This window comes from Mustelus asterias, chromosome 4 (assembly GCF_964213995.1).
Source record: "Mustelus asterias chromosome 4, sMusAst1.hap1.1, whole genome shotgun sequence".
In the NCBI taxonomy this organism is placed as follows: domain Eukaryota; kingdom Metazoa; phylum Chordata; class Chondrichthyes; order Carcharhiniformes; family Triakidae; genus Mustelus; species Mustelus asterias.
Window position 1 is genome coordinate 1,161,891 of NC_135804.1, and position 12,873 is coordinate 1,174,763.

At 43.7% G+C, this 12,873-nt stretch overlaps 1 protein-coding gene across 6 annotated transcripts in view; it reads left to right on the forward strand.

The window, feature by feature from the left end:
- The window catches only part of zc3h18 (zinc finger CCCH-type containing 18), a 201,761-nt gene that overhangs the window by 173,255 nt on the left and 15,633 nt on the right, over positions 1-12,873 (forward strand). For all 6 annotated transcript variants that reach the window (XM_078210460.1, XM_078210461.1, XM_078210458.1 and 3 more), the window contains 5 exons: positions 912-1,061; positions 2,369-2,509; positions 4,362-4,522; positions 9,331-9,506; positions 10,455-10,551. In XM_078210460.1, the coding sequence (XP_078066586.1) occupies positions 912-1,061; positions 2,369-2,509; positions 4,362-4,522; positions 9,331-9,506; positions 10,455-10,551 (725 nt within the window). The remainder of the gene's footprint in view (positions 1-911; positions 1,062-2,368; positions 2,510-4,361; positions 4,523-9,330; positions 9,507-10,454; positions 10,552-12,873) is intronic.

Sequence of the window (12,873 nt, forward strand, 5' to 3'; positions counted from 1 at the left end):
CCTTCTGCTCCTGTATCTCTTTTAAAATTATACCCTCTGTATTATACAGCCTCTCCATATTTTTTCTTCATTTCTCAGTCTGCATTGAACTTCATCAGCCACCAGTTCATCCATTCCACTAGCATCTTGGAGCAATAATACTAATGTGAATCAGAATGACTTCATCAAAGCAGCAGAAATTATACAACGATGTAATTCTGTTGGATATTCCGGTTTCACAACCTGAAACTGCTACCTCATTTAAAACATCAGTAGGCTGCTACACCCCATTAGAGATGTAATAATTTACAAGGATCGTCCAGTTTTAAATGTAGTCGATCGATAAATAGAATTAATGTGTGGGAGTAATTACTACTTGCAGGGTTCACATTTGAACTACTTTCTTTTGCTGCATGCATTCAGGCCTTAATGAGTTGTTGAGCTGTCCTGTCGCAGTCTCCCAGACATTCAGATGCTGCATTTCAATCCTTTAGAAATGTTGTTTATTAAGACACTTTATGCACAAGAAAGTTGCTGTAAATGATACCGAGTGGTGTGTTGAATTTCTCACTGCAAGGAAGCTTTCCATTAGATCTGATCAGTTTTTGGTATTGCAAATCAGCACGTGAAACCAGGAAACACTGTTAGCCTGCTCAGTTCAGTTTACAGTTATCAACCAGCAATTGGGTTGGTTATTTGCTCATTTACTAGTGAGTAATCAGCTCAGCTGTTGGGCTTGTAATTGGCTGTCATTCATTGGGCGGGGTTTTACAGGCTCGCTCGTCCCGAAACTGTAAATCTTGCCCGAGGTCAACAGACCTGCCCATTCTCCGCCCCTCACCTGCTCTGATTCCCATGGTGGGTGGGGCGGTAAAATTCCAGCCGCAAGCTTCAATCAAAATCTCATCATCATCTTTCTTTATCTCAAACAGTGAAAAAACGGTAAAGAAACTGCCTTCGCCGCAGCCAGCAGGACACGCAACAGGGGCAAAGGTTCCAAAGACCCCAGCAGAGGGCACAAAACCAACTGAGAACAGAGATGGGCGAAAGAAGGAACGACAGGCCCGGACCCCGCCGAGGAGGTTTGACGGCTATTTAGATGCATTATCGCTTTTGGATAAGTTCATTTATAACTTAATATTGTTAAAAATCAAAACAAGTCTCTCAAAGATAATGCACTGCAAAAACGCACTCTCTAAAACCATCCTATTTTGTTTGGTGCTGTCATAGAAACAGCTGGCCTGTTGTTGGAGAACTGTTGGTTGGCTTCTTCTGGTCCTGTTTCTTTTAATCCTGCTACCCAAGCTAGTGGCTGGTGTTGTTCCATACTTTTTTGAAGATTTGTCCGCTTCTGTCAAATTTACTGCATTTCCTTTCAATTCTGTCTCCTGTGGGACGTTTCATACAAATTCTGCCCATCGCACCTGATGTTTTGACCAATCTGAAGTAGCTTGTGTTAAGTTAGTCACTGTATCTTACTACTTACATTAGCCTTTGATTCAGAAGGTTGTGGGTTCAAGCTCCCAACTCTAGTACTTGAACATGTATTCCCAGTTAACACTCCAGTAGTGAGGGAGTGCTACACTGCCAGAGGTCTTCCTTATGAGGTTTCAAACCAAAACTCCATCTGCATTTTCAAGTGGACATAAAATATCCCGTGGCATTATTCAAAGAAGAAACATATAAAATTATGAAGGGAATAGATAAGATAGAAGCAGGGAGGTTGTCTCCACTGGCAGATGAGACTTGAACTAAGGGGCCCAGCCTCAAAATAAGGGGGAGCAGATTTAGGACTGAGTTGAGGAGTAACATCTTCACCCAAAGGGTTGTGAATCTGTTGAATTCCCTGCCCAGTGAAGCAGTTGAGGCTCCTTCGTTGAATGTTTTTAAGGCAAAGATAGATTTTTGAACAGTAAAGGAATTAAGGGTTATGGTGAGCGGGCGGGTAAGTGGAGCTGAGTCCACGAAAAGATCAGCCATGACCTTATTGAATGGTGGAGCAGGCTCGAGGGGCCAGTTGGCCTACTCCTGCTCCTAGTTCTTATGTTCTAAGAACAGGGAAGGCCCACAATGGTCCCTCAAGCAGCACCAATGAACATAATAATTGATGTATTTTATCATCCTTGTTTCTGGGACCTTGCTGTGCACAACATTAGCTGCACTATTTGTCTGTATAGGAACAGTGATTACATTGTGAAGCACTGAACGGTAGTAAAGGATGAAGTGTAAATGCACGATTCCTTCTTTCTGTTGCAGTGCTACAATAGAAGGAAACTATATTTAGAACGTCCTTTGTTCTCTTGCATCGTTCTCTGCACAGAAATGGTCAATATCTTAAATCTTCCTTCATTTGCATAATGAAACCTAAATACTCAATGTCCTCATGCAGACGGACAGCAAGTGGCAGTGGAAGTGATAGTGGCAGCAGCTACAGTGGTTCAAGCTCTCGTTCACGGTCACATTCTCATTCAGCGTCTCGGTCAACATCAGCATCTGGTTCCCAATCTGCATCTGGTTCCCACAGATCTAGGTAAGACAATGTCCACCAACTTGTATAAAATCATTAATGTTAAACACAGTCTCCACCATGTACAGTGTCTGTTCCTGAAAGGAGAGTCTGTGACAGCGGTTTAGGGCCCTCCAAATAACCCCTCAACCTTGGATTACAGTAGAGAAAAATCAGCCCAAATTCCTGTTCTGGACATACTTGGGGTTCAGTTGTGATGTCCCTTTATTGAATAGGATACCAATACCCACATTAATAATAGCCACTTAGTGGGTATACTGGTGGGCAGCCACAATTATGGACGGTGTACCCCTGTTGGGACTCAATAATGTTGGGATGGGAGAAGTAGAAATTAAATTTACATACAAATATCAGTGTTAAAATATATGCTGACAGAATTGGACAGGTTAATACCAAACTATATCGTGAAGCAATGTAATTTTACACTATCTAAGTCTGTTTGGATGGAAACAATATAAACTGGCATTGTTGCCAATATTTTGGAAATGGAATTTCAGTTATTCATCAACTGTGAAGCGGTTATACTTGTGGAACACAAATGAAACGTGGTTGGGTCTTGCTTTATTGCCTCTGCCAGAGCAACACAAGCTGTTACTGCTGGAGTTTAATGCAGGTGAAAGAAAGCAGAGGCACAACTGAGAGTCCTGTCTGACTTTCCCTGTTTAAAGCTCCAGTTTTCACAGTAAGAAGTCTCACAACACCAGGTCAAAGTCCAACAGGTTCATTTGGAATACTGAGCTTTCGGAGCGCTGCTCCAAGCGACTCACCTGATGCATAGAAACATAGAAGTTAGGAGTAGGAGGAGGCCATTTGGTCCTTCGAGCCTACTCCATTCATTAAGATCACGGCTGATCAGCCAACTCAGTAACCTAATCCTGCTTTTTCCCCATAACCTTTGATCCCATTTGCCCCAAGCTATATCCAGCTGCCTCTTGAATGCGTTCAATGTTTTGGCATTAACTGCTTCCTGTGGTAATGAATTCCACAGACTCGTCACTCGTTGGATGAAGAAATGTCTCCTCGCCTCCATCCTAAATGGCTTCCCCTGAATCCTTAGACTGTGACCGCTGGTTCTGGACTCACCCACCATCGGGAACATCCTCCCTGTATCTATTCTGTCTAGACCTGTTAGAATTTTATAAGTCTCTATGAGATCTCCTCTCATTCATCTGAACTCCAGCTAAAACAATCCTAACCCAGTCAATCTCTCCTCATACATCAGTCCCGCCATCCCCGGAACAGCCTGGTAAACCTTCGCTGCACTCCCTCGAGAGCAAGAACATCCTTCCTCAGAAACGGAGACCAAAACTGCACACAATATTCTAGGTGTGGCCTCACCAAGGCCCTGGAAAGTTGCAACAACACATCCCTGCTCCTGTACTCGAAACCTCTCGCAATGAAGGCCAACATGCCATTTGCCTTCTTTACCGCCTGCTGCACCTGCATGCTTACCTTCAACGACTGGTGCACAAGAACACCCAGCTCCCACTGCACACTCCCCTCTCCCAATTTACAGCCATTCAGGTAGTAATCTGCCGCCTTGTTTTTGCTTCCGAAGTGAATAACCTCACACTTATCCAAATTATACTGCGGAAGAAGGAGCAGCACTCCGAAAGCTCATGATTCCAAATAAACCTGTTGGACTTTAACCTGGTGTTGTGAGACTTCTTACCGTGCCCACCCCAGTCCAACGCCGGCATCTCCACATCATGGCTACCAGTTTTCATACTGTGACTCAGGAACTTACTGCGTCAGCAACCATAGTTTACAACCCATCCAGCATTGACACCCAGTATGTATTTTATTCAGTGTCTGACATGAAATTGAAATATTCAAAGCATTAATTTTGTTCCAGGTCCCTCAGTGTAAGCAGTGTGTCGTCTGTGTCAAGTGCATCATCAAGCAGCAGCTCTGTAAGAAGTGCCGACTCTGAGAATATGTATGCAGACTTAGCCAGCCCCGTCTCATCTGCCAGCTCACGATCACAAGTCCCTGCTCAGAAGCAGAAGGAAAAATGTACGTATATCTCCTTGAAATATTTATTCAAGTGGATTTTCCCTCTTCAGAGTTGCTACATGGGTCATCTTAAATTCTAATTTCTCCTGAGTTCTCACAAGTGAAAGGATACAGCATCATTTTAGGAACATTTAAGCGGTTATTGGATAGGCACATGGAGCACACCAGGATGATAGGGAGTGGGATAGCTTGATCTTGGTTTCAGATAAAGCTCGGCACAACATCGTGGGCCGAAGGGCCTGTTCTGTGCTGTACTGTTCTATGTTCTATCACCTAGCATCGTCCAAAGCCTACTTACCAGAAGACTCAGCATCGATCCTTATTCTGCATTGAGTTAGCATGGGCATCAGTTGTATCTGTACAGTTCATTTCAGTACCCCTGATTTAGGTATGGCAAATAACAAGCCAGGGGCTTCCAATCCTGACCCTGCTGCAAGATTGCATCTGTGGAATACTGGCAAGGATATGATTGGGACTTGTTTTGTTGGACAACTGGCCAACACTCACTGTCACACATCAATAGTGGGCACTTGGGTAAAGTGTTGGATTTTGGCCAGTACCTGTAGAAACACATTCACAGAAGACAGAAGGGAAGGTTACTGGGGAGGTGGAAAATGGATATTTTAGGGATGTGGGTGTCATTGGTTCAGCCAGCATTCATTGCCCATCCCTATTTGCCCTTGAGAAGATGGTGGTGAGCTGCCTTCTTAAACCACTGAAGTCCATGCGGTGTGGGTACACCCACAATGTTGTTAGGGAGGGAGTTCCAGAATTTTGACCCAACGGCAGTGAAGAAATGGCGATATATTTCGAAAATAGAGTGGTGAGTGGCTTGGAGGGGAACTTGCAGGTGTTGGTGTTCTCGTGTATCCGCTGCCCTTGTCCTAGACTGCTACCTGAGGAATCTTCATGAGTTGCTGTAGTGCATCTTGTAGATGGTACACACAGCTGCTACTATTCATTGTTGGTGGAGGGATTGAATATAAAGCAGGGAGGTTATGATGGAGCTGTATAAAACACTCGTTAGGTCACAGCTAGAGTACTGTGTGCAGTTCTGGTCACCGCACTTTAGGAAGGATGTGATTGCACTGGAAAGCGTGCAGAGGAGATTCACCAGGATTCAGCTATGAAGAGGGGCTGGTTAGGCTGGGGTTGTTACCCTTAGAACAGAGAAGGTCGAGAGGGGACATGATGAGGTGTACGAAATTGTGAGGGACATAGGATAGAGTCCATAGGAAGGAACATTTCCCCTTAGTAGAGGGGTCAATACCAGTGGACATAGATTTAAGGTAGGGAGTGGGAGATTTAGAGGGGATTTGAGGAAAAGAAATTTCACCCAGAGGGTGGGGGTGTCTGGAACTCACTGCCTGAAAGGGTGGTAGAGGCAGGAACTCTCACAATGTTTAAGAAGCATTTAGATGAGCAATTGAAACACCAAGGCATACACGGCTGTGGACAAAGTGCTGGAAAATGGAATTAGAATAGATAGGTGTTTGATGACTGGTGCAGACAGGATGAGCCGAAGGACCTCTTTCTGTATTCTTAACAGTTAAATGGTCTCAAACACTAAAATACATTCTAACTTTCTCCATTTGGAGACAGCTGAATATTGTCTTCCCAGCTCTTTGAATGGGATGTCAGCAGGTGACTGACTATCCTGAAATGTTACTCCTTTTAGTGAGGAGTTTCTTCTTCACGCCACACCTTTTTACTGTGATACGCGTGGGATAGGGAATCGAATGCAGATGGAAAAACTGAATCAACACACTACTAACATTTTGATTACACAATAGAGTCATAGAGATTTACAGCATGGAAACAATTACATCTTTCATGTAATTTAAAATGTAAGACTGCAGCAAGAAATAAAATGGAAAGCAACCATGAACAGCCATGGTTTTCATTCCACTGGTTTCTTACAACATCAATATACAGTGTAGTGTGTTACCCATGCAGTACAGCTCACACTAAATTTTATACAAGAATTAGCAACTTTCAATCATGTAAAAAACTGGCATGTTGACTGAATTGACTGAACACATGCCAGAAGTACAAGTCAATTGAAATTGAAGGGTATGGACCTGGAACCTTCTCTTCCAAGAGGTTGTGTCTGCAGGATACTGTACATCTGGTTACCACAACTGTCCCTGTCACTCAGACTACTTTATCTGCTTTTCCCTTGAATTCTCCTGTACAGCACCTTGTTCAGTTTCTTGGTTTCTGTTCTCTTAACTTCAGTCTTCATAAGGTATTCTTCCTGTCCCAGTTCCTGGTAGTCTGGATTTTATCTTGTTCTTTGTAGCTCCCTTGTCCTCTCCAGCTTTCTTTTGGCAGAGTTGAGAGATGTTCACTCCCCAACATTCTATCTCTAACTGCAAATGAATTGATCTAAAACGAAACTTAAAAGTCTTCCTACTGTAAAAGTGTTGTATCTGCAGAATTGATGGTAGGAACAAGAGAGTTGCAAAACTAAAGAAGCTTTATTAATGAGATGTGTTCAGTACAGGCTGCTGCTTGACTCTGTTCAGTTACCTGCCCTAACCATTGAGCAGAGATTATTACACTGTGCCCAGTGCATCCTCAATGCTGCTTCTCCGAAATCAAAATACATACATAATTTCTCCTCCTCCCCCCCCCCAATTAAATCAAACATCCCCAACAAATTTAAACAAATGTAACATGAACCATAATCAAACCACAATAATCATTAAGTCAGATGTTTAGAGGTCGTTTGCTGAACGGTAGCCGATGAACTTCGGGTGTCTGCTTCTCGGCACTAGTTGTAACGTCTGGTTTTTCCGACTTTATACAAACATTGTCCAGTGTCTGTAACTAGAAGTTGACTGGATGCCTGGTGTTGTTTTCCATAATCGGTTCTGTCAGGGTTTCAGGAAGGTTCAGCTCAGAACCTTGTGCCGTTGAATTTGGATTCACTGTAGTTCTATTCCTGAAGGATCGGTTCTCCCTACCAACAGCTGGTCCACATGCCTCCTCCAGATGATATTATCCCAGGTCTGGTTGGTATACGAGACAGGTCTGGTCTGTGCGATGATCGTGGTAGGAACCCATTTCTCTCAGAACTTAAAAGTTCAAAGTTTCAAAGTGTCCTGCCCTGGTTTGATCTACCAAAATGCATCACCTCTCATTTATCTAAATTAAACTCCATCTCTCATTCGTCAACCCACTGGCCCAATTGATCAAGATCCCATTGCAATCCTAGATAACCTTCTTCACTATCCACTATGCCACCAATCTTTGTGTCATCTGCAAACTTACTAACCATGCCTCCTAAATTCTTTGCTTTCTATCAGTCAGCCAATCCTCATTCCAAGCCACTACTCTACCCCCAACCCCTTCGGATCTAACCTTCTGGATCAGTCTCTTGTGTGGCACCTTATCAAATGCCTTCTGGAAGTCCGGATAGATCACATCCACAGGATTCCCGTTATCTACCTTGTTGGTTACATCCTCAAAGAACTCTAGCAAGTTTGTCAAACAAGACTTGCCCTTCACAAAACCGTGCTGACACTGGTGAATTGAACTTTGCTTTTCCAGATGCTCAGTCACCTCCTTAATGATTGACTCCAGCAGCTTTCCCACCACAGAGGTCAAGCTGACTGCTCTATAGTTTCCCACTTTTTGCCCTTCTCCTTTCTTGGCTCAGATTGTGCCTCCTTTTAAAGAGGGAAAAGCAAGGTAGCTGCTGAAACATATTGCAAACTGTGCACATGAAGGTCCTTCCATTAGAAAGGAAATGGCCGACGTTTTCAGCGTCGTAGGACCCTTTCATGAAAATGTGGAGTAATGGGACTCCTATGCTGAGCGGTTTGACTAGTCCACTTCTCCATCAACCCCAACTCCTCATGCACTTCCCATGGCACCTTCCCTTGCAATCACAGAAGGTGCAACATCTGCCCCTTTACTCTCCAAGGCCCAAACACTCCTTTCAGGTTAAGCAGCCTTTCAGTTGTACCTCCTTCAATTTAGTTTATTGTAGTCACTGCTCCCAATGAGATCTCCTACATTGGAGAGACTCAACACACACTGGGTGACCGCTTTGCGGAACAGCTTTGCTCCGTCCACAAACGTGAGACCAACTTTCCGGTCGTTTGCCATTTTAACTCCGCATCTTGCTCTCATGTCCACATGTCGGTCCTTGGCCTGCTGCAATGTTCTAGCAAAGTTCAGCTCAAACTGCAAGAGCAGCATCTTCTGATTAGGCAGGTTACAGCCCTCAGGACTCAGCATTGAGTTTAACGACTTTAGACTGTGACCTTTTCCTCGATCTTGACCCCCTTTGTTTTATCCAAAATATTTTTGTCACAATGCACCCCCCCCCCCCCCCCCAAACCAGACTGGGCCAACTGTCATTTGTTTTTTAGTTTTGCTTCCAGTGAGCACTGACCTTTCTTCTCCCCTTACATTCTGCTATCTTACCTTTATGCCACTAGCAGCACCCTCTATAACCCTTCACACTGTCATTAACGCTCCCTTTGTCTTGTCACCTACACATCTTTGTTGCAATCTCTCCTTGCTGCCACCTACCACTGACATCCTACTCTGCTCCAACTGCTCTATGCCTTTTTATACTATTTTTATCCTTTAGCTCTGACGAAGAATCATACAGACTTGAAACATTAACTCTATTTCTCTCTCCACAGATGCTGCCAGACAAGCTTCAACTTGAACCTGATTTCCTTAGTATTAATAAAAGCTAATATTTCACATTTTCTTTTCTGATCTTGCTCACATTCTTTCCAGTTCAGTCACTAGGGGACCAACATTAAAGCATTTCAATCCATTTTCAGTGAAACCCAAAAGAGAGGAGGCACCAAGAGACAAGGAGCGTGAGGAGAGGCGGAAACGTGAGATTCCACCACAGCCACAGAAATCTTCCTCCACACCGAAACCCACCCAGATCAGCAAGCCCCCACAGCTTGTCTACAGTGCACACAAGGACATTAAACTGACGCTGCTAAACAAGGTAATGTACCCTGTTTGGATGTTAAATTGTTTTTGTGTACAATTTTAGTGAAATAAAGGATAATGGTGCTGGAAAATGATTTCCGACTAGGTGCTCACTATACTGAGTCATTCAAGGCAGCAGCGAGTTCGGTTTCAGCCTCCAGCAGCTGCTGGCAGTGAGTGCAGCATTTCATAATGGAAACAACAACAACTGGTAGAGTGAAGGGGGAAATCTTACTGCCCATCGTTTTCTGCCCATCGTGAATCACGACAAGTCAGCTGGGAGTCAACCCAGATCAATGCTTGTGAAATGAAGAGGACGGAGGAAAAAGTGGAGCTATTCATCCCTTCCAGGATCAGGGCAAGAAATACTTTTTAAACCTGATTTGTTTTACAGTTCCTGACTTTGTGCTAATTCAAGAAGCTGGGGACTTCCTCTGATTTATTCACCCTGCCTCTCCAAGTTTGCACAGTTCCTGCCAAATAAGGAGAATACTTTGTGCCAGGCAGCCTGATTTTTTTATCCATGAGTGGGGCATGGACGTCGCTGGCTGGCCAGCATTTATTGCCCATCACTAGTTGCCTGAGGGCAGTTGAGAATCAACCACATTGCTGTGGCTGTGGAGTCATGTAGGCCAAACGAGATAAGGACGGCAGATTTCCTTCCCTCAAGGACATTAGCAGCATATGGACTGCAGTGGTTCAAGAAGGCAGCTCACCATCAACTTGAGAGCAATTAGGGATGAGCAATAAATGCTGTCCTTGGCAGTGATGCCCACGTCCCATGGATGTTTTTTTATTAATTGCGTGATTGGGGATGGCCAGAATTCTCTTCATTATAGACACTTATCTTCTTCTTGTAATAATTTATAGGTGTTTATCAGAGATTTGAGGTATGAGTGAATGATATGGGAGGAGTGCCTGATCTGTAACTGGAGATTTTGACATTTTATTTTCCCTATTTCAGCCTGCTGATAAAGGCACCAGGAAACGGTATGAACCTTCTGATAAGGAGAGGCCATCCTCTCCGCCATCCAAACGGGTCACATTGTCTCCAGAAAGAGGTGAGTACTTTCATGTGACCTGCAGGCCAGATATTTCCTGTGAAATTTTCCAGCAGTAGGTGGAAATACAGAGGGAGGAAAGTGCAGTGATTGCACAACGCAAAGAATCAGCGAATCTAACAGCATAGAAGAATAACTTTATTAATTATTTAGATAGTGGGGTAGTGAGCACATATCTAAGTTTGCTGATGACACAAGGAAAGGTGGCATTGGAAGCAGTGTCAATGGAAGCATACATTATAAACAGATGTTGATTGCAAGGAGGGTGCGCCACAATACAAGCAAGTGAATTCATAAAAGTAGGATCAGAGGTGGGCCATTGGTCTCCTCAAGCCTGCTCTTCCATTCAATAACATCATTGCTGATCTGATTGTGGCCTTAAAACTCCATTTTCTTGCCTATCCCCTGTAATCCTTTGACTGCTTTGTAGATCAAAACATCTGTGTAACTCAACCATGAATATGTTCATTGATCAAGTCTCCACTGCTCTCTGTGGAAGAGAATTGCAAAGACAAACAGCTCTGAGAAAAAAAATCCTCCTCATCTCCATCTTAGATGGGAGACTCCTCATTTTAAACTTTACCCCACAATTATAGAATCCCTCACAAGACTAAACGTACTAGTTCAGCCTCAGCTGGAGTATTGCATCCGGTTCTGCGCTTTAGGAAGGATGTGAAGGCATTGGAGAGAGTGCAGAAAAGATTCATGAGAATGGTCCCAGGGATGAGGAACTTCAGTTATGAAGATAGATTGGAGAGGTTGTAACTGTTTTCCTTGGAGAAGAGAAAACCGAGAGGAGGTTTGAACGAAATATTCAAAATCATGAGGGTCCTTTACAGAGTAGAAATGGAAAAGCCATTCCCTATGGTAGAAAGATCAAGAGCAAGGGAGCAGAGAGTTAAAATAATTGGCAAAAGAAACAAAAGCAACCTGAAGCAAAACATTTTCACACTGGTGGTTAAAGTCTGGAATGCACTGACTGATTCTGTGGTGGAGCCAGGTTCAATCATAAGAACATAAGAAATAGGAGCAGGAGTAGGCCATCTGGCCCTTCGAGCCTGCCCCGCCATTCAACAAGATCATGGCTGATCTGAAGCGAATCAGTTCCACTTACCCGCCTGCTCCCCATATCCCCTAATTCCCTTATCGATCAGAAAACTATCTACCCGTGAGTTAAACATATTCAACGAGGAAGCCTCCACCACTTCAATGGGCAGAGAATTCCAGAGATTCACTACCCTCTGAGAGAAGAAGTTCCCCCTCAACTCTGTTCTGAACCGGCCCCCCCCTTATTTTGAGGCTGTGCCCTCTAGTTCTGGTTTCCCTTCTAAGTGGAAAGAATCTCTCCACCTCTACCCTATCCAGCCCCTTCATTATCTTATATGTCTCTATAAGATCACCCCTCATCCTTCTAAACTCCAACGAGTACAGACCCAATCTGTTTAATCTCTCCTCATAAGCTACACCCCTCATCTCCGGTATCAACCTGGTGAACCTTCTCTCCCTCCAAGGCCAACATATCCTTTCGCAAATAAGGGGACCAAAACTGCACACACTACTCCAGTTGCGGCCTCACCAGTGCCTTGTACAGTTGCAGCAAGACCTCCCTGCTTTTATATTCTATCCCCCTCGCGATAAAGGCCAACATCCCATTCGCCGCCTTGATCACCTGCTGCAATCAAAACCTTCAAAGGGGAATTGGACTGTTTTCTAAAAAGGAAGAATTTGTAGTGTTATAAGGAGAATGGCACAAAGTGAATTGCTCATTCAGAGCAGATACAATGGGTGATCTTAGATGTTTCATTAAGATTCTTTTAAAGTCCAGTGAGTATTGGACAGTCTTTTATCAGAAATCAATCCAGTGAACCTTCTCTGAACTTCCTGTATTGCAAGTATATCCCTCTTCAAATAAGGAGACTGAAACTGTATGCATCGCTCTTGCTGTGATCTCACCAATTCCCAGTACAGTTGTAGAAAGACATCCCTCCATTTGTACTCCACCCCTCACAATAAAGGTCAACATTCCATTTGCCTTCCCAATTATTTGTTGTACATGCATGCTAACTTTTTGTGATTCAGTTAGAAGAACAGTAAAATCCCTCTGTACCACAGTATTCTGCAGTCTCTCCTCACATTTTCCCACATTATACTCCACTTTAAGCCTAAAATGGTGAGAAGCTGGAAACAATGGAGGCTCAAATGGGGTCCAGATACATCAATCATTAAAATGTCATGAACAGGTACAGAATCAGAAAGGTGAATGGAATGCTGAACTGTGTATCTAGAGACGAGAATACAATGGGAGAATTCATACTACAACTG